Raw genomic sequence first — 24854 nt, forward strand, 5'->3', positions numbered from 1 at the left:
CAATTCGCTCCAGTAGTTTGCTAATGATTCTTCTGGCAAGCGCGCCAAGCCATTCCCATTTCTGATGCTTGAATGTTTCAGCTGCTTCAATTAAATGCACTGCAGTTCGAAGCGTCTTACCTTGTTATGTGCATTTCTACTTGCTATGCACGTTGGTGTAGGTTCAGGTTAAGCCCCCTTTATATTTCGATGGCATTTGGATGGTAGGGTGGCGCGCTGATCATGAGCATTATAGCTAATGTGGCAGGCCACCAATTGCACGGCGGGTGCATTAATGAATTCTTAAAGGGTCCAAAGGCGCAATTATACATTAAGTGTATTAGGCATTGTGTTGTAAGTGATGTTGGTAAAAAAACAACGTGAACCGTATAAAAATAGATTAAAAAAGTAGTGTCAATGACATCTAGATGGGGAAGTTGAGCTCTGCATCAGTGTTCTGCAATGATAGCTCACTTCTTTTAATATTGCTTCTTTTTTAAAATATATTACTCGATTTTCTGCAAAGGTGTTTAATTTTATTACAAAGAAAAAAGTTTATAAAGTGTAGCAACGCTACAATCACCGATCAAATTGTTCAGATCGGATTACTTTAGCATTATTTAAAGTTTTTTCTTGTTTTCTAATAAAAATAAATTTTTTATATCAATTTGAAATCTTTTAGAGCTCCTAAAAGCAGAGGGCTGTGTAAGCACCTACATATAACTAAATTGTTTTACCTTTGGTTACACTATGAGACCGTAAATATCTTTTTTATTGGACTCAGAACCGCAGAAATATGAATTACAGTGCTCTAAAATTTATGAATTTTCCATTCCTGAGTCGAAAAAGAATGTTTTGAAATACAATTAAATGAGGTATACATTAATTTACCGGGAAATTTCGCAGAAACCGTTGCTTACATTGCGGCGCAGTAAGTTAAAGCGTGCTTTGCTAAAAAAGGAATCGTTATAATTTCGTTGAAACACACACAAGAATACTTTCATTTACCGAAGGATTTCATTGAAAAGGTTGCCTACATTTCGGGATGGTGAGGTAAAGCGTAACGTAAAGAAAAGAGGAAGAAAATTTAATAATATTGATATTACATTATTTTTTTATGAGTAGGATTCGAGAAAACTGTTTCTTTACTTTAGGTATTGCCACCTGAAATTAGTTTTAACCATTATATGTCACGAAATTATTTTATGTAAAAAAAGAAATCAGAATGACAATTAAAAACAAGAAAAAACGTTAACTTCGGTTGCACCGAAGCTATAATACCCTTCACAAATACAAAGGCCCCTTACATGAACTTGATTCCGAACGTTCAACTTGTATGGCAGCTATATGATATAGTGATCTGATCTGACCAATTTCTGTGGAGAATAATTTGTTGCCTTAAGCAAGAACTCGTGTTTAATTTCGTGAAGATACCTCGTCAAATGAAAGAGTTTTCCATACAAGCACTTGATTCCGATTGTTCAGTTTGTATGGCAGCTATATGCTATAGTAGTTCGATATCGTTCCGACAAATGAGCAGCTTCTTTGTGAGAAAAGGACAGGTGCAAAATTTCAGATCGATGGCTTAAAAACTGAGGGACTAGTTTGTATATATACAGACAGACGGACAGACGGACAGACAGACAGACAGACAGACGGACATGGCTAAATTAACTCAGCTCATCATGCTGATCATTTATATATATATCTTATAGGGTCTCCGACGTTTCCTTCTGGCTGTTACAAACTTCGTGGCAAACTTAATATACCCTGTTCAGGATATAAAAAATATGTTTCATATCAAAAGCTGGAATGAAATGAGATAGAAAGCAAAGATTTATGTATGTACATATTTCTAAAAGCAATTAAATATAAAACTAGTTTATATTTTAACACGAATAACGTTAGCGAAAAATAATTCAAAACTTAAAAACACTTTTTTCATTTTTAACTAAAAGCTCTGGGGGTTTACTTTTTTATTTCTCAAACCGGTTTTTGTGAGGAGAAAAAAAAAGTTTAAAAATAGTTTTTAATTAAGATTTTCAGACATTACATTACAACTCTGATAATAACAAAATTTTTACTTAACAATTCATACAATGAATTGAAGAGTTTATGAAATTAACGTTAAAACTTTAGTAAACAAAAAAAATTCGACTGGAAGCAAAACTTATTTACCGCATAGCTTTATCCCCGCCACGCTGTGTATGCAACACCCTGTATGCGATTTACCCCATTTCCCAGCTAATGAGCACCTTCTCAAATCACTTCACTTACATTCTTACTTAACCAAATAGAGTAATCGACGCGCTTTAACCCACAACCGCGCATTAACAACAACAACAACAAATAAACATTAAAATATTACAACAAAAAATATATATATAGAATATTTATACTATGATTACACAACTATGAGAATGTAAGAAAGTAAAACCGAAGCGTAAAACTAATTATGAGATACCTAACTGATTGTATGTTCCACTGCAGCGCACTTGCAACACAAATAAAGTGAACAGGTCTGCTGTTGATGGACAGGGGAACAAAAAATAAAGAAACAAATTTTAAAATAGAAAAAAATTAATAGAAATAGAAAAAATTATAGTAAATGAAAAGAAAATCAAAAGAAAAATTATAAATCATAATAAGACAAAAAAAAAACCAATTCTAACACTCGCCAGCTATATATTCTGTACTAGCTGCCTGCCCCTTAAAATTTTCGCGCCTCAGGTGCTTCAGGCGATAGCTGCTTGCCCCACGTGCCTTTGCGTTTTCCATTGCTGGCTTTGCTTTATCGACGCTCCCAGCACCCATAGGCGGCATGTACGCAGGGGCACGGCCCTGAAAGTGCATATATACATTTATATCTGTTTGTATGTTTTCTTTATAATTAATTTTTCAGACTTCACTGGTTTTCCAAGCCTTAACTTAAGTCTAGCTATGTTGTTTGTCAAAGTATTGGAAAAGTGTCAGCCTGCGCGCACGCATACATATGTGCTCAAGTGTTTGTGTTGAAGTTAGCATGCATTTCTGCAATTGTTGGCTTCCTAGTTAGTACGCAACGTTATGTAAACGTCATTAAGCCATTCGAAGTGTTGGTGCTGGCGCTGTGCAAGCGTATCGCGTCATCGCGTCTGCTTTGTTTGGAATTCGGATATAACGCGATTCTAGGCAGTTAGTTTTATTGCCAAGTCTATGCTGGCTTAAGCTTCGTTTGTCTTCTAATGTGTTTACTGTCAAGCCGGAAATTGATTTGCTAATAATTTTCTTTTTCGGAATAGGAAGTAGTAAATTGATTTGTGCGGTTAGTCAAAAGAAGTGGCAGACTATTAGGTTGGAAGTGGATAAAAGGCTAAATTATTTCCACGAAAGACGATGTTTAACTCAGAAAATCACTTACAAAGTGTTTCGTAAATTTATTTTGAAAGACTTAGGGATATTTACCACCAATGTTAGTAACGACTGTTATCCTTTTGCTCTCAGGCAAGTGTGGTTTAGGAAATAAAATGATCAAACTTAATGATGCCTTCGATTATGATCCGCGAAAAACTCTCAAAATTATACTTGATAGGTTTCGAACAAGTGAATTCCTTATATATGTAGGTCCATGATTAACAGAACTAATTTATTATTGTAATATAATCTGGTTATTCGCACTGTTTTTGTCCTTGCTATGCGAAAATCTCCATCAGACGAGGTCTCCTTAGTAATGCTTGAGCGCCTAGGTAAAGCTTCGAAACTTGCTCAGCTGTAGACATGAAGACAAATTTCGAGTTTTTCATGTAAGTTTATGTTTTGTCGATTTTTTTTTTAAATCAAATGCTTAAAAAACCGTCTAAATTACTGATCTGTTGAAAATAAAATGCAAGTTATTCACCTTTTGTTCAGTTATAACTTTGTTGTTGCTTTTCCATGTACATTTTTTCATAAGAGAGCAGGCTGCAGATATAGTGAGTTGAGAAATGGCGAATCCAAGACGGCTAATAAATATTTCTGACTTAATTTCATTGCATAGATATATAGAAATCATTTTGGTTCGATCGACGGGCGAATAAATTAACAGTTATTTTTGGTGATACAATTCGTTCAATTACATGAAATTAGGTATCTAAATTTATGAGCTAAATTTTTTGTAAGAGCCAAAAAATACTGCACTGTACCTTTAACAAATTGTTTAGGCAATTAAAGATATCTTCCTTCAAAAGCATATCGATTTTGCTGGATCAGCGAAATCAAATATCTTTATACTTATTATTAATAGAGTCAATTATGTGGCAAATACTGTATTTTTGTAATGGAATTTATTAACCAAATAACAACACTACCTTTCTTCTATAAAAGTAGCAATACATTAATGCTTTCCTTCTTTTTTTCAGGTCTGCGCCGAAGAAAAGTCCCAAGAGGAGGTTGTACTCCTAGCGCTCAACTACATGGATCGCTTCCTATCCACGAAATCCGTAACAAAGACACATTTGCAAATATTGGCGGCCGCCTGCCTGTTATTGGCTTCGAAATTGCGCGAGCCCAGTTGTCGGGCGTTATCTGCCGAACTGCTGGTATTCTACACCGACAACAGCATATACAAAGGCGATTTAATTGTGAGTACTAAATCAACATACAATTTTACATGTTAATTGCCCTAATAGAATTTCAAACATTACTTAAGTATGTTAAGCAGAAAAAAAGAAAAGATGCTCCTAAGACGTAGCAAACACACTGGGAACAGTTTAACAACGTAATATGTTTGGGTGTATGTGTGTAACTGGTGCGACTTCCTGTTTAGCTACGGCACGCATCCAGGAATTATCACCTAAACATCTTCCGCACACTTAACTCCATTAGTATGTTACTCGAAACTGTTATATTTGGAATTTACTTGCCAAATTAACGACAGCATCAACAGTTTGGTCAAATATACTCGACATTCGCCCAGGCATAGTTTAAATACACACATACCATACACACCATTTAAATATTCGTACTGACAGTTTGCGCGCACATTGAACTTGTCAGAAGGTTGTTGGTCCGCGTGCGCCTCTTCTCTTCCAAGTCTTCTAGATGCTGTAACTATGCAACACACTACAGAACTATCCAAAGTAGTCAGCATTTATCGCTGGAAAATTTAACATAGTGCTAAAAAATTCGCACGCATCGGCGCGTCGCGGTCAATCGTTGTCGGTCTGCTGCGTTGATTTGTTTGTGGTTTATACTTGTTACTGGCGGTCAGTTAGCCACTTAAGCGGTTGGTCAATACACCGCTGGTTACATAGTTGGCGCGCAACGGCGTTGCTAAGGATTTGCTACATGGGAAAAGCAAATAATAGCGGCTCGCCAGCACTCTGTTTCGCTAGTTAGTTAACTTCGCTGCAGTTGTCGCTGACGTTGACGCTGACGTTGACGCTGACGCTGTCGTAGCTGTCAACTCTTAAGTTGCTTTAGACAACAATTGCGTCTTCGACGATTGCTGACGTCTTTCCCTGACTCTGCGAATGCTATTTGTGCGCAACGTAACCAGTCGAGTCGTTTGTTACTTAGTGGCAATTTATTTCTTAGTGGCAACCATGCAGCCTCCGCCGTTGTTGCGTCGTCATCTCTTCACTTCTGCAAATATCTCAATCAATTATAAACGAATAAGTTTACCAAGATTTCGTAGGCAAATACGCCTAGTGTAAGCTAATTTTTGTACAAACGTCGTCGGCGCGTCTGTGTGCTCTTTCAAAACGCTGTATGCAGCCCTGCTGTTATGCGTGTGTCACCCATGTCGCGTGTACTCACTCATCTCTCGACATATTTCATATCGACATATTCGCTAATTCTAAAGAGTAAAAGAAAAAAACTAATTACATTTATTAATAAAGAATACTCAGGCTTACAACAAACATGTATAAATATTTGTTGTTGCGCATATTTGCCAATTCAGGCATATTTTTGTACGCACGTGTATATGTAGACATACTATAAATTTGTGTATGCCATGTATGTATGTAGGAAAATAGTTGATCACCGTCGATCCTCCTGTTTATTAAATGTAGCAACTCTTCATTTCAAAATATTTGCCAAAGAATGTGTCGACGTGGCGAGAGGGGTGTCTCTCATTCGCTGTGCATTCATACCTGAAGGGACCGTGCAGCTTGTATCGAACGAGCCGCACACTGTGAGAAATAATTGGAAATCTTGTTTTCTAGTTGAGTTATTGCATTTATAACTCAAGAAAACATAGTCTGATTTTGATGATTTCCGAGTTGTTGAACTCGAAAGGTATAGAAATACATAGATAATACTTGAACCGAAATAAAACAAAGTAATAAGGGATCAGATAGCTTACAGATATTGACTGAGCTCTGATATAAAAAGATCAAAACTAGATATCACACAATCAGCTTAAGGTCACAAAAAATTAGTGGGGGTTCCTTACTACCAACAGAGTTTTAGAACGAGGGGTCGGTTGTTGATTAACAGAATATGTTAAATCCAATTGTGTGCCCTACATTTAGGCGCACTGCTTATTGCCGTTGATTGGTTGGTCTAAAATGTTTCCAAATTCTTATTCCCTGTTCGGATGGTGTCGGTTAGGTAGACCGGATTACTGTGAACGAAGATACATGGTTCGAATTAAATTTTTCTAATTAGTTCGTCAAATAGGGGTATTACGAAGTAGTACACAAGCCATATTAGACTTTCGAAAACATTTTTTTTTAATTTCTCGTATTTTCTTTATATTTTTCCTTTATGACTTAGTAATGCACCTGGAACTTTGACAGTGCTAGGCAAGCGGTCAGACTCCATCGTAGAAGATTTAATTGCTCTAATAACCGAATAGTAGCCAAGTGTCAAACTTCGGGGTCTAAAAAACGGAATTTTATTTAGCGACAAACTAAAGGCTTCCGCAATGAACTTTCAAAATATTTGGTGAATGTTTGCTACAAAAACTAAACGTACACATTGGTCGACGGCATTTTTATAGGATTTGGGACCTACCTTCAAACGTTATATAAACCATATATAAAATATATTTAGACAACTTTAATACTAAGATCTATGAAAGCTTACTTAAGCAAGTACTGTAGTACGTTCCTGTGATTCTAGAATTTTTACCGTGTCTCCAGAATTCCAATTGTACATAAGTAACAAAGTGCAATAATCCGCCTAGTGTTGTGCCAGCACTGCGCGCGAATGTTAATGCTTTGCCATTTAACTCGGCCCAACTCTTACTTAACTCATGCTCGTGTTCATACATACGATTGTCTACCGCCCGCCAGCGCCGTGCTTCCCACATGCTCATCCTTAAACCTTTAAGCCTTAAAGCGCTGGTATGACTTGACTGGCTTGGTTGGGTTTTCTTGTTGTTCTTTGTTATGCAGCAGCCAACAACAACTTACAACCTACAACAACGCAGTTGAGTGGCGGTGGTGGCCGGTGCCTTTAATGTCCCACTTGCTCAGCACTTCTAAACAATACAAACACACACGCGCAAGGCTGGTGGAGGCATTCAAAATTTCAATGTTACCAATGAATGCCAACCAGTCAGCCAACCGGGTTCGCAAGCTAGTCAACCTACGCACCTTTTGCCTTGCAGATAAGCGCATGAATCGTGTCAACTCGGCTATGGTAGCGAGGTTGTGGGGGACTGCAATGACTGGCGACCGCTCACGGCTTACCTACTTTTAATTTTTCACTTGTACTTTTATTTTGCACGCGTCGCTGCCAGACTCCACATACATGTGGTCCATGGCAAAGAGTCGGCGGAAAATGCACATTCCTTGAAAGCGAGCAGACAGTTCGGCGAATATTTGCAAAAAGAAGAAAATCTACAAAAGACTTGTTCAAATAGTAGTTTCCCAGGGTCGGCACGTCGGCGCGTCGGCTACACATGCGCATCTCACATACATACATACAAACAGTAGGTATGCATCGAGTGCGCATCCTGCGCTGTGTGGCAAACTCACTCTTCATTGTGCTACAAAATTGGTAATGGCGTTTGCGCTGCCCGTAAGCTGCGCCTCACTGTAGCTATTCTACATGGACCGTCGAGTGCAGCTACGTCAGCGGAGGCGATATTGCAATTTATTTTTTGTTAAGTGCCGCATTTTGATCTCACTTTTCGCGGAACGTTGCATGTAGCATAATCTCTGCGCCAGCCACCGAACTGACTTGTTTGCTGACTAGATGACTGTCTACATTTTCTTCTATTTTCTTATTGTTCTTGTTTTCTAGTTTATGTTCCTTTAGGCAGGCGAACGCACAGATGATTTCTCTGCTCGGTCGATTTTGTTGATGTTTCTGCATCGTCAGCACCTTGGCATGTTGCGCCACAGCAGGTCCTCTTGCGCTGCTAGACGGCTTGTTTTTTTCGATCTCATTCTTAATGGCAACGTCGCATTGCATGCCGAGTGCTGGCTGAGTTCGTACCGGGTGTGTATGTGTGTGTAGTCAATGAGATTTCAATAAACGGCAACAAGTCTGTTGTTGGCAGTGTTGATAGTTGGTTAGTGCTTAGTATAAACCAAGGTGCCGGTGGAGGTAGCTGTCGATCTTTGGGGTATGCAACAGTCAAGTCTATATTGTTTTTGTAGTTGTAAATTCCATTTCATACAGTGTTGCCAATTGTCTATTATCTGTTTTAGTTATAATTTTTTTGATTTTTTTTGATTGAGGTTGTGGATCCAGGACGAAAATGTTTTTTCAGAAAGACTTACCAACATTCACGAATTTCTGTAGCATTTTCAGTTTTCTTGGAGTCGAAGTTGTGGATTCTGACTTCGCAAAGGATTGATCTATAACCGTTCAAGAACAGTTCAAGTGTAATCTCCGTCTTGCCGATCGGCCTTCATACCAAATTCTCAACAAACAGCTAATTATTGGTTTTAAAGCAAATATATATATAATATAATATATTTTCCTATTTGCTGATGTAGGTGGAATTTTAATTGGGTGACTATTCCACTCATTTTTTCGAAGACTTCAGTTCTAGGACTAGGACTTCAGTTCTAGGACTTCTTAATCTTCGGACTTCCTTATGATAAACAATTGCCCAAACCTTTCCTTTTAAACTCGAGAAGGGGTCTTTTACTATTTCACTGTTTTATACTGCACATATTTCTTTGTGCAATACTTCTACCCTGGCAACCATAATTTTATGTCAAACCGGCAACAATACCAATTACGAGTACATACCAAAGACTACCTTTTAGGCCATTTAATTCGCAAGGTCGTTGCATTGAACATTCATTTAATTGCATGTGATACCATTACAGCCAGTTCAGGTAATCGAAAGGCATGATAAAGATCACTGTCCTCTGGGTGGACACCTATGCTGCTTTTATTTTCATTTATTTATATGAAATTTTTTTGTTTTTGGTTTTGTCGACCATTGTTATTGTTGTCATCAGCTGGTTGCGACCAGATAAATCTTAGACTGTAGCGGCAACATTTTTAGAACAAAGCGAATTGGCAAAATAAATGAAAAGAAAAGCAAGAATGTCCTAGCGGAAAATAACCAGAAAGCGAAGAAGGAGGTGTTGCGCTTACAGGGTGCCTGCCAACAATCACTTGAAAATTGCATGGCTTTTTATGGGCCTAAATTTTTGTGAAGAATGTCGCGCAGTTGACTGCCCAGCGCATTTCGGTTCGCCGCTAGTTTGTATCATGCCACCTTCTTCTTCTTCTTCTTTTCCTTCTGTGTGCAATTGGAGTTAATGCGTATGTCTGTTTGGTCGGCCTGCTGGCTCCACCGTTCGAGTGTGAATGAAGGCAACAGCGCCGCCAAGAATCCCTGTGCATTCTTCACAATTCGCTGTTTCGTGCTTTTGGTTGAGGCTGGGATTTTAGTTTTAAGTGCCTACCACACCACACAACTTTAGTGCACAGCATTCGGCGTAAATATGGTAGAGGCATTAAAACTGATGATTCTGCAATATTTTTTTTGTAAATATTCGTACTGAACAATGTTCAACGACTCATAAACACACACACCAGCATACATGTGTGAAAATTGCTGCATTACGTCGCTGTCATGCGGCCACTACCTTTGTTGCCGCTGCTGCTGCATTTGTTTGGCACTGCGCATGCGTTACTTGTATGCCATGCAACGCAGAACTTGAGACTTTTTCTGGAATATTTATTTATTTCAAGGATTCATCGTTCTTCGTACACAAAAGCGCCCGTGTCTACATAATCACACTCTCACACACATACATACACGCATACATTTCGCTTATGAATATATTTATGCATGTGCATAAGCATATTGACGGTTGCATCGATGAGAAAAATGTTAAACGTTTTGTTGCGCTGCAATTGCTTACCACTCACCTCTACTCCTCGCCGTTGCATGCGCCGCTTCTGCTTTATACTTTCGGTTCGGCGATTTGTCGAGTTCTTGTGTGCCTGATTGTTTATGCTGTGCTCATATATTCATTCTCATGGCATTTCAAGGATGTGTCCATCTCGTTGTGTGGACAATGCTGCCGCTTTAGCACCTTGTCACCTCCTCCTCCACCTACTGCTACTATAGATTGACAATGGCGCACTGGGCGCATAAACAAACAACGCTCAGTGCGCACGTACACTCTTACGCACATACCGAGAGCGAGAGATGTATGTCTTCGCGCTTAAACAGCTAAACATTGTTTTCGCGAACTTCTGCTTCGTATTGTAATTAATTGAATGGATGTCGTCGAGGCAGAAAATCATTAAAATCGCATTGTCTCCCTACCACACACAATGATAAGAGTTTGTTTTCCTTTTGTCCTTTTTTTTGCTTTGTTTTTTTGCTATTTTTGTTTTTGTTTTTTTACATATTTTTAGACTTGTGTAACGATTTTGTAATGATGAGAAAAATATTTCGTGTTTACATTCTTCGAGATCGGGACGATTTTGCGTTTGTTTCTCCAGAAATCGCTTTGTAATGTGATGATAAGCAAATGCCGTATCTCGTGGGGGTTCTGAAAACATGCCTGGATATATTGTATAATTACACGGCTTTTACACACAGACTCTTTTGACCCTCGTTTTCGTCCAATTCTCTTTTGGTGTCGCTCTGTGCATTCACACGAGCAAAAAGAGTCCAGCAACTCGAGTCTAGTTTTTCTGCATTCCTTTTCACAAAATTTTCGTAAATATTTGTGCGGTTCGTCTGCGTAACACTTAGAGCGTGTTGCATATTTCATTTGTATGTTGGAATGATGGTCTTACATTTTGCTTGCAATGAATTACCATGAATATGGTAGAACAATATGCATAATACAAGTACCTACCCACTTAATAGTTTCAAAGAAATACTTAGACGGGAATTCCCTAATCCACCAGAATGTATTGGATATCCGCAACTAATATTTTCAAGGCCAAATTTAAACCAGGAATTTCCTAATCTTTACGTTTTAAAAATTCATAATTTTTTTAAATTGAATATTTTTGAGTATCTTAATTTTCTCCTTATTTACAATTTTTCAAAATATTTCTATTCTATGCATACATATTTGCATATTACATACAAACAATAGATAACAGAATTCAAATTTGTGAACGAATTCATTTGAGACCGAGCGCTCTTGCAACCGTTCAAAGAATTTGAAAGTGAAAAGGAATGCTGAAAAGGGTAGCAGCGAGCTGTTACGAACAAGAACACAAAGCGTGCCACCCGAACAATAAACCGGTTTGGGTTACAAAAGAGTCTGTGTGTAAAAACCCATTTACTAGAAAAACGCATATAATGAACTTACAAATAATCAGCGTGTGAATTATAAACATTATTTAAGTTTCTTTTCTTAATCTCATAAACATTAATTGTATCAAAAGTTCCTTTAATCTAACCGGGTTATCCGATTTTGAATTGAACTTTGCAGCAAGTATTTGCATATATCCGTTTTGCGGTGTTTTGGTGCCCAATCTTAGCCTATCCACAAATTCTTCATACAGATCCCTAATTTTCTTTCTAGTATCGTTTTATAGAAAAGCACATTTCTAAACTAAATTTGATTTTGTATTCAGGAAAATTACCATTATATCGATTACAGCTAAGTATCTTTGAAAAAATTGCTCGGAGCCAGATGACGCGATTCGAAGCAACTATGTCAACATTCTAATTGATATATGACACCGAGCCTTGCCTTTACGAGATATAGTTTATTCTTTTTCAAATGCGCACCTTCAGCAATTTCGTTCTTCAAACAATGGGTTTTCCTTCTCGCGATAGTTGTGTTAAATTATTTAATGGACATTTCAAAATATTGAAATCCGCAGTGAAAGGATAATAATATTTCATTTTACGGTTACCCAAAATAGCCTGGTTATTTTCTTTTGATAGTCCCATCCGTAGCAGCCTCTTCTCGACGTTCACTAGCTTCATTACACTGGCATACAGTGGTTTTGTTGCCCTAGGTATATGACCGATTTTGAATTTATTTGTGCCCACAGTTCAGGAAACTATCAATGGTTTTGTGAAATTTGCTCTCGTTTATTTTTGAATTTTTATTTTGAAGTTACTTTACAAAAATCAGAAAAGATGAAAAAAAATAAACAATGGCAGTTTTGTTTTGGAAAAGAGAGATGCATCGAATCGAATGTTATATTGCAATGAAACACCTTTGATGAGCTTCTCTTTTATAATTTTCCAGTTGACAGGACCAGATGTAATCTGCCATCATGTGAAGCTCCCATCAACATTGATACCTTTGTTCCATCACTTTTAGATCTTAGTTAAACAGCTCTCTCTGTTCCTTACTATAACTTCCAAAATTTTCCGAAAATTTATCCAGATTATTACGGAAATAATTTAACTTGATACACAAAGTTGCAGAGATAGCTTAGTTTGTCAGCATATTTTGCACAAGTTCTACATAATTTGGTGCTTTATGGTTGCCTAAGAAATTTTCGACTATCAACACAAAACGTTTTCATGCTTCACTCTGCGGAACAGTTATAACCTTGATATAATCTGTGCCATATTTGAGGACCAACAAATATTCCACCTTTTGACTTTTCCATACCAAGCTGCTTAAATTTTTTACAAATATCACTGAAACAATATCTTCACACGTCCAACACTTTGACAAATTCGTTAACAATTCCTAACTTGATCACGTATTATATGTTAATTTTTTGGGAAAATAACTTTGCTGTAGATGTTACCGCCTCTTACTCACATCCATTGGTAAACTGTGGTATACATATATCTGGGTATTTGGCGGCAGAAATTATTATCACAGTAGTAGTCCATGTTAATTACTTTTAAAACGAAAGCAAACTTTTCATTGAGTAAAATAGAACAGTTTGACATTAATTCGAGATATCTCTACGTTTGGATTTAATAACATATAAATAACATTTTGTGGGAGTGAGAATCACGTGATGTTTGCATGCGCGAAAAAGGTGCCCAGAACCCTAATCAGGACTGGAAAACTGAATTTTTATTACTAATAAGCCGATAATTATCAAAATATTAGGCATACAATTATAAAAACCAGAGCACATTCAATAATTTCATGAATAAGGTCGCCTGGATAACAAACTTCAAGTCACTTTTTAGAATCAGCAGGACTAAATTTTTATTCAGAAAAAGCTGTCTCGCTAACAGACTTTCCAGAATTCTTTTTTACCCACTTTTCTTTCGAAATACTATACCTATAAAGTACTACTGACAGCTTGTCTGACAGCTGTGATATTTATATTCACTTTTCCTTTCAAAAGAAGGCAATGCCTAACTATAAAACAAATTAAAATTCAGTGGCTCCCCTCAATATCCCATAGGGTTAATCATTGACGGCAGTGATCGGCAAATGTGCCCAATACCAAGTCATCTTGGAGGAAATTGGCTAGAATAATATTTATAATTTTCGAATAATTTCCAAAGTATGCCACAACTATTTGCCGACAGAGCAATGGGATGGAATTTCATTACTTCTAGATTTTTTTTGGATATAAATGCATTCAAACTTGCTTCATAACAAGTTTTATTTAAAAAATTTTTAGTCTTTTTCGCTTAAGCAAGGACAATTCTTTATAAATAAATTTACCTTACATTTATACGAAATTTTAACAAATTTCTATTTTATGAATATTTTTGTATTTTTCTTTGAATATTTCCTTTTTATTTTCATTCATTCCAAGTTAAGTATGGACAGACTAGTCTGTTATTTTCTATAAACAAACGTATTTGTATATAGGTGCAAATTTATAGTCGCCAACATTTCCACATATATATGTTTGTATTTGAATATGCACATATCCATCTAAATAATACTTGTATGAACATGCATCATTTGAAGTCAATAGACCAGTTAATCGATTGTCAAATGATGAATGTCTTACGAGCCATATAGCGATTATGTAAATGGTGTGAAAATTAGAAAAAAAAGTTGTTTCATTAAGCTAATTATACAATATATGCATATGTGTGAATGAGTAGTTGTTTATTTAAGTCATGCCGTTTCAAGTTCACAACATTCCAGAAATCGTACATGTTTTAATTTTCCTTTGTTTATTTTTCGTATTCGCATTCTGTCAATAAACATGGATTTGTCGCAAAAGCATCAAATTTTAAGTCAAGTTCACACTTCGCAGTTTTAATCGCGAATAACCTCAAACATACAAGGGAAAATAAAAAGAAATCAAAACAATATATATTTTAACTACGCTTTAATTTACTAAAATAAACAATAACTATTCGGTTGAGTGACAAAATCACGAAAATTCGTGCGAAATGGGAATCAGATACGCTTTGCCATCGGTCACTGGTGCCTCAAGACATAAGCCGATGATCGCCGCGTCCAATTAGTCATTGTGAAAATCAAAATCGGCTTTTCCACTTTTTTTTCACACTAACCTGTAAAGAAATGATCTTGCAGCATTCTTCAATTAACCTGTTTGCTCCACGCTAAATGCTCTGTGCTCCAGCTACTATCTAATGCTGTGCTACCAATTACACACGCTTGTGTTTTGTTCTTATTGTAGTACTTAGTTTGGGGACAAACTATTATCTACAGAATCATTTCCGTATTAATTGCCCTTTGACGTAATTTAAGGCGAATGAACTCGGCGTTTCGTTCTTAGCGCTCCTCAACGCGCATGCGTACATGTACGTATAAATGTGTGTCAGGCAGTAGGAGTAAGTGTATTGTGTGTGTATTTCCACGGTATTTCATCGCACAAATTAATTAATTTTAAGTAAGCCCACAACTAACAAATTGTATTTGGAATCATTTTACTTTTGTTAATTATTGACATTGCTCGCTTTAAATGTGTGCGCGTGTGTGTGTGTGTGAGTGCTAAGTTTGTATATTTCCACTAAAGCGTGCAGTTGTGAGTTCTGTGTTGCCCAGTGCTGCTTACTGTTTCCACTATTGCATTTTATTTATTTGGTTGGTTGTCTTGTTGGTAGCTCACTTTTGCAGTTACAATGGTTAATTGTTCGATGCATGAAATGCGTAACAGCATTGATTTGTTGTTCGACTTTCGATAGTTGTTGTTGTTGTGCTGAAAATTACAAATGAAGATAATGTCCTTCCGCGAAGGTGCTAATCGAAAAAGCCGAAAACCTATATCCACGTACTGAAAAAAGCTGCTACATTTATATAAGTACAATTTTAATAGTAAAATTTGATACCGACCAACAAATAAACCACATTTTCACGTGTTTTAATACAAATCTTTAATATCGTCTTCAAAATAAGCTCCGTTTGATGCCAACGCTTAGTCCACTTTTCTATACGCTTGTTAAGCCTCGTCTGGGATAGCTTTCAGTGCCTTCAGCTAATTCTTGTTAGTTTTATTGTTGCATAGTTTCGACGTCATAGTAACGAACCCACGTCTCGTCGCCAGTAATGATGCGATTGATGAATGTAGGGGCCTCAGCTCCATTGTCAAGTATCTCTTTTGCGACCTCTATTCAACGTCTTTTACCAAAAAACCTTTTCGTACGAGTCTAGCATTGACACGCTTCATACCCAAAACATTAACTTAAATGTGATGATTCGATCCATAAGAGATATAGAGTTTCTCTGCTATCACTCTGATGCCAACTTGACGGTTTTATAGCACTATTTCTTTAACTTTGTCGATATTATTGTCATTAATAGAATTGGATGGGCGACTCGCATGGGACTTTAAACTCTTGTGTTCATGATAAAGTATACTCCCCAAAACAATTCTTCAACATTTTCAACAATTCCGTAGCCCACCTTTGCGGCTTAGATATTTCCTCAATAGAAATTTTAAATTGCCTTCGAATCCCTGTTGACTTTTATTTTTATCAAAACAATACCTTCAAAACTGAGGGACTAGTTCGTGTATATACAGACATACATGGCTTAATCAACTCAGTTTATCGTGCTGATCATTTATGTATGTATATATTTTATAGGGTCTCCGACGTTTCCTTCTGGTTGTTAAAAATTCGTGACAAACTTAATATATCCTGTTCAGGGTATCAAAATAAGTGTTCGTTTGAAATGAATTATCATTTGCGAAGATCATCAAGATTTCGGAACATTAATTATTTAATACTTTTCAAAGCATTCGAGATCGCCATCCCTATCTGACAAGTATCTGAATAATTTAGATTCTTCGAAAACGGAAAAACATATATATTTTAATTCATGTTGTAGAATAGCTTGTATTTGATAAATAATTCATTAAATAAGTCCAATCTGAGTTATATGCGCTGATAACTGTGAAAGTTCTTTATTCCGACATTAGGAACATTTGTTTTTAGGATATCAGAGCTTTATTTCTCTTCTGTCTTTTTAAACTCGATTTTTACTGCTACAACAAAATATTTTATAAATGGGTATAGGCATACTTTAGTGCATCGACTCGCATTCGATTGCTGTAGCAAAAAGAAAACAAATAACTGCCAACGCGAGCCATAATATTCTAATTCATCTTACTTTTCGAATCTTTAATGTGGTGTCCACTCGCAATGCAGCGCCAACGTCGTTGTCCGCATTAAGCGGAGAAGAATTTTGTGCCTTCCCATAAGGTACATCGCTCAATTAATTTTCAAGTATGCGAACGCCTTGTCAGCCAAGCAACCCATTCGAAGTGAGGGTAAACAATGTTAGTTAGCCAACAGAGAGAGTGAAAGGCGGAGAGGTACGAAGCTTTTGTACTTTGCCTCATATTGCTTTGGGCTACGCGGTGCGTCTGTCCGATGATGGCTTGTGTGCGCCTCGGTCAATGTACCTGTTGTGGTGCTATGGCTGGCGCAGGTTTGTTGCTTCCTTAATGAGTACTTTTTCCTGTGAAACGTTACGGCAGCGCTTCCACCGTCGCGTACTTAAGTATTCGTTTATCGAAATGTACGGTCCAGTTGAGTGGTTGGCATGCTCGCTGGTTCGCAGGCTCGCAGCTTTGTTGATTGTTTGGTCGCCTGCATCGGTCCTTTGACACCTCCAACCGACAGTGATGAAGGTGGCATAGCTCGACAAAATTCTGCCGCTACAACAACAAGGTGGCATAGCATGGTGTGGTGGCGACGATGGCGGCAGCGATAACGCGTCTCATTCTTCATATATGCAGTCGTAGTTGGGCGGGGAACACTCACCCTGCATTCCAGGGCTGGTAGGGCGAAGCTCTACCAAAATACTTCATTTTTTGTAGATGCATTGCAAGTGTGTTGCCCAATCAATGATGCTGTTGCGGCAGGGATTTCGGTTCATGTTTTGCGTTGTATTCTGTATTCTGTATTCTGTTAAGATGAGAGTTTGGCTGGTGCTGTTTGTTTGCTCTCGCCGATTTCGCAAATTGTATTTAGTTGGCGCTGTAGATATGCTTGGCTGACAGACTGCGGCGCTTGTTTGATCAGCACAACAATCAGAGAGACGGTTATGTTGACTGTCGGTTGCGTGGTCAGACGGTTAGCTCGATTGTTTCGGCAGCGCTTTGCTAGACGCTTCGTTTCATTCTTTGTTGCTGTTCACCTTTTCGCCACCGTATCTCCACCTCTCTGCTGGCACTTTTTTGGTGCCTTCGTTTCGGTGGTTCGCTATCCATTTCATCTCCTCTGCCTTCTCTGCACAATGGACAACTCGTAAGTCGAAGACGCTTCATTCAATGGCCGGCGTGGTTTCGCTTAGTCGCAGGCATGTTTAACTGCACGTCGCTCTGCGGCGCTTCAACACAATTCAATGGTAGTGCTTCTGATTTTGTGCGCGTGCGAAACAAATAATCAGATTGCCCCGACGATATGATCGAATTCCTGGAACTTACTTGTGTTGTTTGAGTACCTCGTTGTTGTAAGCTTTTTCCCTTACCTACTAACTGACCGACTGAGCAATATTTTGTACTTTATGTTCGTGATTTTTTTTTGTAGTATCTTCCATAACGGTTGGACACAAGGATCGTGGGTCGGTTGGTAACTTGAAGATGTGAGCACACATAGCCCAATGAAGCAGTTGTTGTATAAATATCAAATGCATTTACATTCATTAATTCATACATGTATGTGTGTATTTACCGCTCGTTTGAAGTATCTCAATACCTTTTTTATACCCTGAACAGGGAGTATTAAGTTTGCCACGAAGTTTGTAACAACCAAAAAAGACGTCGGAGACCCAATAAGGTGTATGTATGTATATGTATTAAAATGATTCGCGGGGAGACCTGAGTCGAACTATTCATGCCCGTCCGCACATAAGCACTACTTAGTCCATCAGTTTTTGAGATATCGATCTGAAATTTTGAACACGTCCCTTTCTTCCCACAAAGCTGCTCATTTGTCGGAAACGTAGATATCGGGCCACTATAGCATATATCTGATCAATCCAAAGCAAGCTTTTGTATGGAAAACTTGTTTTATTTGACAATCTGTCTTTACGAAATTTGGCATAGATTATTGTCCAAGGCAACGGCACAATCTCCGAGCAAATGGCTTAGATCAAACTACTATAGCATATAGCCATCATACATACTTACCAATCAAACGTTCAACGATCAGCCGTTGCATTTTCAACTTTATTTATACATATAGTTGCTATAAGAAATGGCCCTGTGAAGGGTATTACCGCTTAAGTGCAGCCGAAGTTAACGATTACTCTTGTTTCAGTTTCGACAATTGATAACTCGTTGTTGACGCTGTGCGGGTAGAAGGTGTTGGGACGTGTGATGTTGCTGTATATATAGCTTTGTGCGTTTACTCATACATATGTATGTATAGGCTAGTTGCATAGGTACTCGTATGTACATACACGCAGCCACATTACGATTTTCGCGATATTCTGAAAGAAAGATGCTGCCGAGTAAAGATTCTTCTCAAAAAAGTTTTTATTTTCACAATGATTTTTGTTGTTTTTGGTGCATTTTTTGTTTTGGAAAACGTGCACAATTTCTGCTCATTCAATGGAATGGAGTTGCTTGCGGTTTTAAGTGAAGCTCTTCATGTGTGTTTTTGTATATGTAAACACATTACGGTATTCTTATATATTTGTATCTATGTATTTGTTACTATATGTTATATCGATTTTTATATGAGTAAATATGTATGTATGTGACTGCATAAATTGTCGGCATTTGTTTCGAAAAAATATATAACTACATATTAACGACAACAACAGCACATCACTCTGCTAAAATATACATTCCAATAAAAAACACGCGAGCGGCAAACACGATATCGACTAAAACAAGAATTTTCACTAAAAAAAAACCTAAAAATCGCGAAGGTAAGCCGAGCATTTCGCTTGACGATTTTCGAGTGTGGGCTATACCTATAGTATGTGACATCAGGCAGCGCTGCGTCCAGTCTCACTTCGTCGCTGGCTGCTTCATATTTTCTCAAGCCTTCAAACCGCCACGGAGGTCCCAGTGCCCTATTGTGTGTTTGTGTACTGTTGCTTGTTGTATTTGTGATTTCTTTTCTTAACGCTTCTCAGACCCTTAGAATCCGAGCTGCTTTGTTGTTTGTGCAAAAAATGCGCGTAGCATGTAAAAATTTGTTGTTTTGACTAAAAAGGAGTAAGATGCATTTTCATTGCTCGCTGCCCATTAATGAGCTGAGCTCAGTTCTGAGCCGCGCTGCACTGCACTGCGCCTTGCTCTTGTTGTTGCTAATTTTAATGAAGTGCTGGCGGCTCCATAGAACACCGCAGAGCGCTTTGTGTTGTGACTGCGTGGTCCCTTCGGCCGTTGTTGTACGCCTATTGCTCGAGGCTCATTGGCATGTTTCTGGCTGCTTTAATGACTTTTACCGCCGCCACTTAATTTGCTGACAACATTGTTGTTGGAATTTAAAGATCGCATTCTTGTTCGCGCATTTATTTTATCGGAACAACAAAGCACTGCTAACTCTTTGACCGCCTTCAATGCACAACAACAACCAAATTATGGTTACTACGATATTTACTTTACTTCTTTATATGATGAGATATTTTAACGGTGTTGTAATTCTCTCTTAGCCATTTTTAGCATCTTTCAGCGTTTGATTTTACATTATGTCTCAATTGTATTTTATTTCCTGAATTTATTTCTGTGAATTTCTTTTCCGTTCTCCCTTAAGTATCATTTTACATGAGAATTTGTTGAGACATTTTTAAAACAATTTTCGGTTGGGAATATTTAGAGCTAAATTTAGAAAAACTGCTTCGAATTATTTGAAATCGAGAGGAAGCATTAATAACCAAATCTTATAAGCTAGCCTCCGTTATGTTTCCTGTAAAGTGGTTAGGTTCAATGGCTGGTTCTCAACATAGGGATCACACTTGGAGTACTATACCTATACCGCCTTATGTGAAGCCACAAAATATATATCCTGTAATCTCATAAGATCTCAGAAGTCGACAAAGCTTTTTAAGACCAATACAAATCTGCTTAGGCGTTCTACTTCTATTGTCATTAGTTCAGCGGGATGTCTGAAAGTGTGAACGGAATACCGTTCAACAGGTGATGTTTGCTGTGATCCTAATGATTTTTGAAACCGAAAGTTTTGGAGAACTAACATATACGAGGTGTGTTCAAAGGAAAAGGTGAATCTTAAATTTTTTTTAAAAAGTACTTCTGCAATGCGCTTTTCGGTATGGCCATCAGCTCTTTCTTCGATTCTGACTTGATTTTATCAATTGTGACAAAACGCTTTCATTAGTTTCTCCTCCAGGTTTTGTAATAGGAAAGAGTCGCAGGGAGCCAAATCTGGTAATACGGTGGTTTAGGCAAGATTACCGTTTTGTTTTTGGCCCAAAAGTCACGAATAAGCATTGATGTGTGAGCTGGTGTATTATCGTGACGCAGAACAAACTTCACTGCCACACGTCTCATGCCCAAAACATTCGATGGCATGAGCCGATTGATATGCCGACATCCTCTGTAATTTCTCTAATAGTAATTTTCAAGAGCAGGTTTTTTCATTGTTTCGATGTCTTCTTCGCTTGTGGACGTGGTCGCACCTCCAGGATGCTCCTCGTCATCAACACCTTCTCGGCCTTCTTTAAAGCGCTTTTACCACTTGTAAACACTTTTTTGAGACAAAGTTGACTCACCGATGGCCACAGTCCACATTTTAAGTGCCTTGGAACACTACTCCATTTTTAACGCAAAATTTAATACACATTCTTTGATCCATTTCTTTCAAAAGCCAAAAATCGAAGAGCACACAAAAACGTGACTAACCTTTTCTGTTGTCTAAAACAAATCACTAATCGAAATTGACTCCTAATGCAAGCACATGATAAACATATGTGTCCGATTATAACAAAAACAAAATATCGATAATCGAATGTACACAGCCCGCGAAAAATCAAAATTCACCTTTTCCTTTGAACACACCTCGTAAATGTGGCCTACTCGCTTACCGTAAATAAAAATTGCGTTAATTTATCCACAAATTTGTACATATTTACATATATGTTACGAGTGTATCCTATCTAACTCATCTAGTTTTTATTTGTTCCGAAGTTAGTAATTTTTTCATGTTCTATTTTTTTAGACCAATAGCTTTGAACTTCCACCAATTTCTAATTTTTAATCATTAGTTCGTGTCTCTAGAATTTATACGTATTACTATACACCGTGATCTTAAGCGTTGATCGAGAGTAGATTTTATGTGATCTGCGCTAAGTGTAAATGTGAATGTAGGAAGTCTTAATGATTCGTTATTTTAAGAATTTGTGAATGAAATAAGAATGACAATGACATGATCGTACAAATATGGGCGGTATCAGATCACTTAGGGCTCTATGGCCATTTTTTCTATTATTCTATTACCTCTTTCGAACTTTAGATCTCTAACTCACACATTTTTTTATTTCCTAATAATCTGAGTGCGGTCGTCGGCACACCAGCCGGCGCTTATATTTCAATTGTCTTTTACAATTTTCTAGTCAAGGCGTAGGTTGTTACTCATTATTGACACGACGGCATATGAATTTGTTTGCTTGCCTCACTAAAATTCCAAACGCCACCATGAGCATCATACTCCCTATGATCATCATCGCTAGCACCCAACAATCGCTATGTTTGTTTGATTGCTGATTCGCCACCGGCAAATTTATTTTGTTTTGAAATTGAATGCAAAGTCGCAACAACCTACGCGCCTCATCAAACCGAGTGGCTAGCCAACATGAGTACCAACAATATGAGTCTAATAGGGCACGAGAAAATATTTGTGAGGTCCAATCAGTACGTGGACCATATGACCACGGCATACAAACATACATATGTGCATAAATTTCTATGAACGCTGGTAGATCTGTATGTATGTAGCCACACGATCAGTGCAAACCGGTGATTGGGTTTCAGTTCTTTTGTTTGGCGCTTCCATGAATTTGTGCTCTCATGTTTACACATCCGTGGCGGCGATAGAGGATCAGATTAAGTTCTGTGTGTGTGTTTGTGTGGTTATTCGGGAACGATTGTTGCCAGCACTGGTATTGGTGTGGGTGGATGATCTTCTTCGTGCCTTGCGAACATTCAAGTCGTATTAGTTTAGCGGTTCTGCGAAATAACGCACGCGGTTCATCTATTTAAATGCACAGCCAATAATGAAAATATACATACCCTGCTGAGAAAACTGGTCAAGAATACCACTCTGGATAAGATGAACCCAAAAAATCTTCTCTTTCTGGTATATACGAGTATATTTGTATTGATATTTGCCATGAGGAAAATCCATGCTCATGTCAGATGATTATAGATTACGTTGCACAATATATTGAGTTGATGTGCAAACCCAGAAGATCGCAATTGATGATATTAGAGATATGGGATTAAGACAAATTTTATCTATTTTTGGCATTACTACATATAATTAACAGACATGATTCTCTCTGAGTTTCATTAAGGTGCCTCACATATCGTCAACAATATATAAGAAATAAAGTCAATCTGATGTTCAAAAATCCTGATATTAGTTATATGGAGGCTAGGAAAAGTTTTCGGCCGATTTTATCTATTTTAGGTGCAAGGCTTCACCGTTGGTAGAAAAAATAACTCAGTTTAATTAAGATAACTCACATATCCCGATATAAGCGGCATATGGTCAGCTAAAAATTCAAAAATCTGAATGATTTTGTAATAAACTGTTGAGAAATTTGTTATAATCAAATGTATGAAAAAATATCAAAGCTTCGAGCACTCAAAAAGTTTCAACAACTTGATACAAGAAGATGCGTTAGTGCAAAGATATTCATGAGTTTCCGAGGGTGATGGAACAATATCGAGTTTTTGTGTGGTTGTGGGTAAACTTAAGCATCGTGTATATAATATTTGTTCACATATCTGTTGCTGTTGCTTCAATAGTTTTTGTCCTTTTTTATTGTTACTGTTGTTGTGCCTTTGTTGATTTTTTTCGCCACACAATTCTTTTGGGTGGCAATTCTTGTGTATTGTGGCTTCCTCTACAAGTCGCGTTGTGTGTCTGAACTCTTAGTCGCATTACCTTCGTCTTTATCGTGACTTCGTTTCGGAATTGTATTCATCTGTATTGCTTGTATGTGTGTGACGTGAAATTTCATGAATGAATTTTGTGCGCTAGAGCACACACAGCTATGTGGGGGATAGTGTGGGGTTAGACATTGGACTCGACGGTCTCTTAGCTGCCTGCTTGCTTGCCTTGCCTTCCACATTCTGTGCAGCCTCATTTGGCTGCTGTGGCTTTGCGATCTCATAAATACATATGAACCATTCAAAAAGTCGCTGCCGCACGTCCTGACCCTGGGGTCTTCTCCTCACTCCGCGATATGATTAAGGAACCATGCGCTGATATACGCTTGTGTGTGTTTGTATGTAAATGCATATGTGGTTAGTTAACTAGCTGTTTGGTTGCTTGCTTCGCTGATTTCATTTATTACCCGTCTGGGGGGCACTTGTTGCTCTGCTCCAAACAACATAATTTCTGTGTGTGCGAGAGTTGTGTGCGCGCATGCACGTTGTTGCCTTTTGCTGTTGTTTTTGTGCTTTTTTTTGCGACAAAAGGAGGGATAGCAAAGCAAATTCATTTCGAATCGGTCTGCGTGCAATTTTTATACCCAATACTTTTAAATTACTTTAAATTATGTATAGGCTTACATATAGATTTATATGGGCGCTGTTATTCGCTGTGGCGCGTCTGGGTAATCTATTAATACCGATTCTTCCTGGAATTTTCTCAAAATTGCAGCATATTTGTTAAAAGGTTTTAGCACTAATATAACACCAAGCCAACAAAAAAGTTTTAGATGCTCACGGCAGATAAGCCGACCATTGCTCCAGGTAATTTCCTAATTTATGGTTGGGTACAATAAAAGTGCCGCCCAAGTGTGTGGAGTGCGTGACTGTTAATCGTTGGTTTGTGTGTGCCTTACGGAAATCTGGCAAATATATTTTCTTAAAAGCGCTTGTTCTTCAGAAATTCAGGCGCTAGCCCTTTATTTGACCCTAAATTTAAAGAGTAATTATTAAAAGAGTCTGACCAA

At 37.7% G+C, this 24854-nt stretch overlaps 1 protein-coding gene across 2 annotated transcripts in view; it reads left to right on the forward strand.

Moving 5' to 3' along the window:
• The window catches only part of CycD (cyclin D), a 179982-nt gene that overhangs the window by 40411 nt on the left and 114717 nt on the right, over window positions 1-24854 (forward strand). For both annotated transcript variants that reach the window (XM_070109593.1, XM_036371762.2), the window contains one exon: window positions 4356-4577. In XM_070109593.1, coding sequence (XP_069965694.1) covers window positions 4356-4577 — 222 coding nt within the window. The remainder of the gene's footprint in view (window positions 1-4355; window positions 4578-24854) is intronic.

Source organism: Bactrocera oleae, chromosome 5, assembly GCF_042242935.1.
Source record: "Bactrocera oleae isolate idBacOlea1 chromosome 5, idBacOlea1, whole genome shotgun sequence".
Classification (NCBI taxonomy): Eukaryota; Metazoa; Arthropoda; class Insecta; order Diptera; family Tephritidae; genus Bactrocera; species Bactrocera oleae.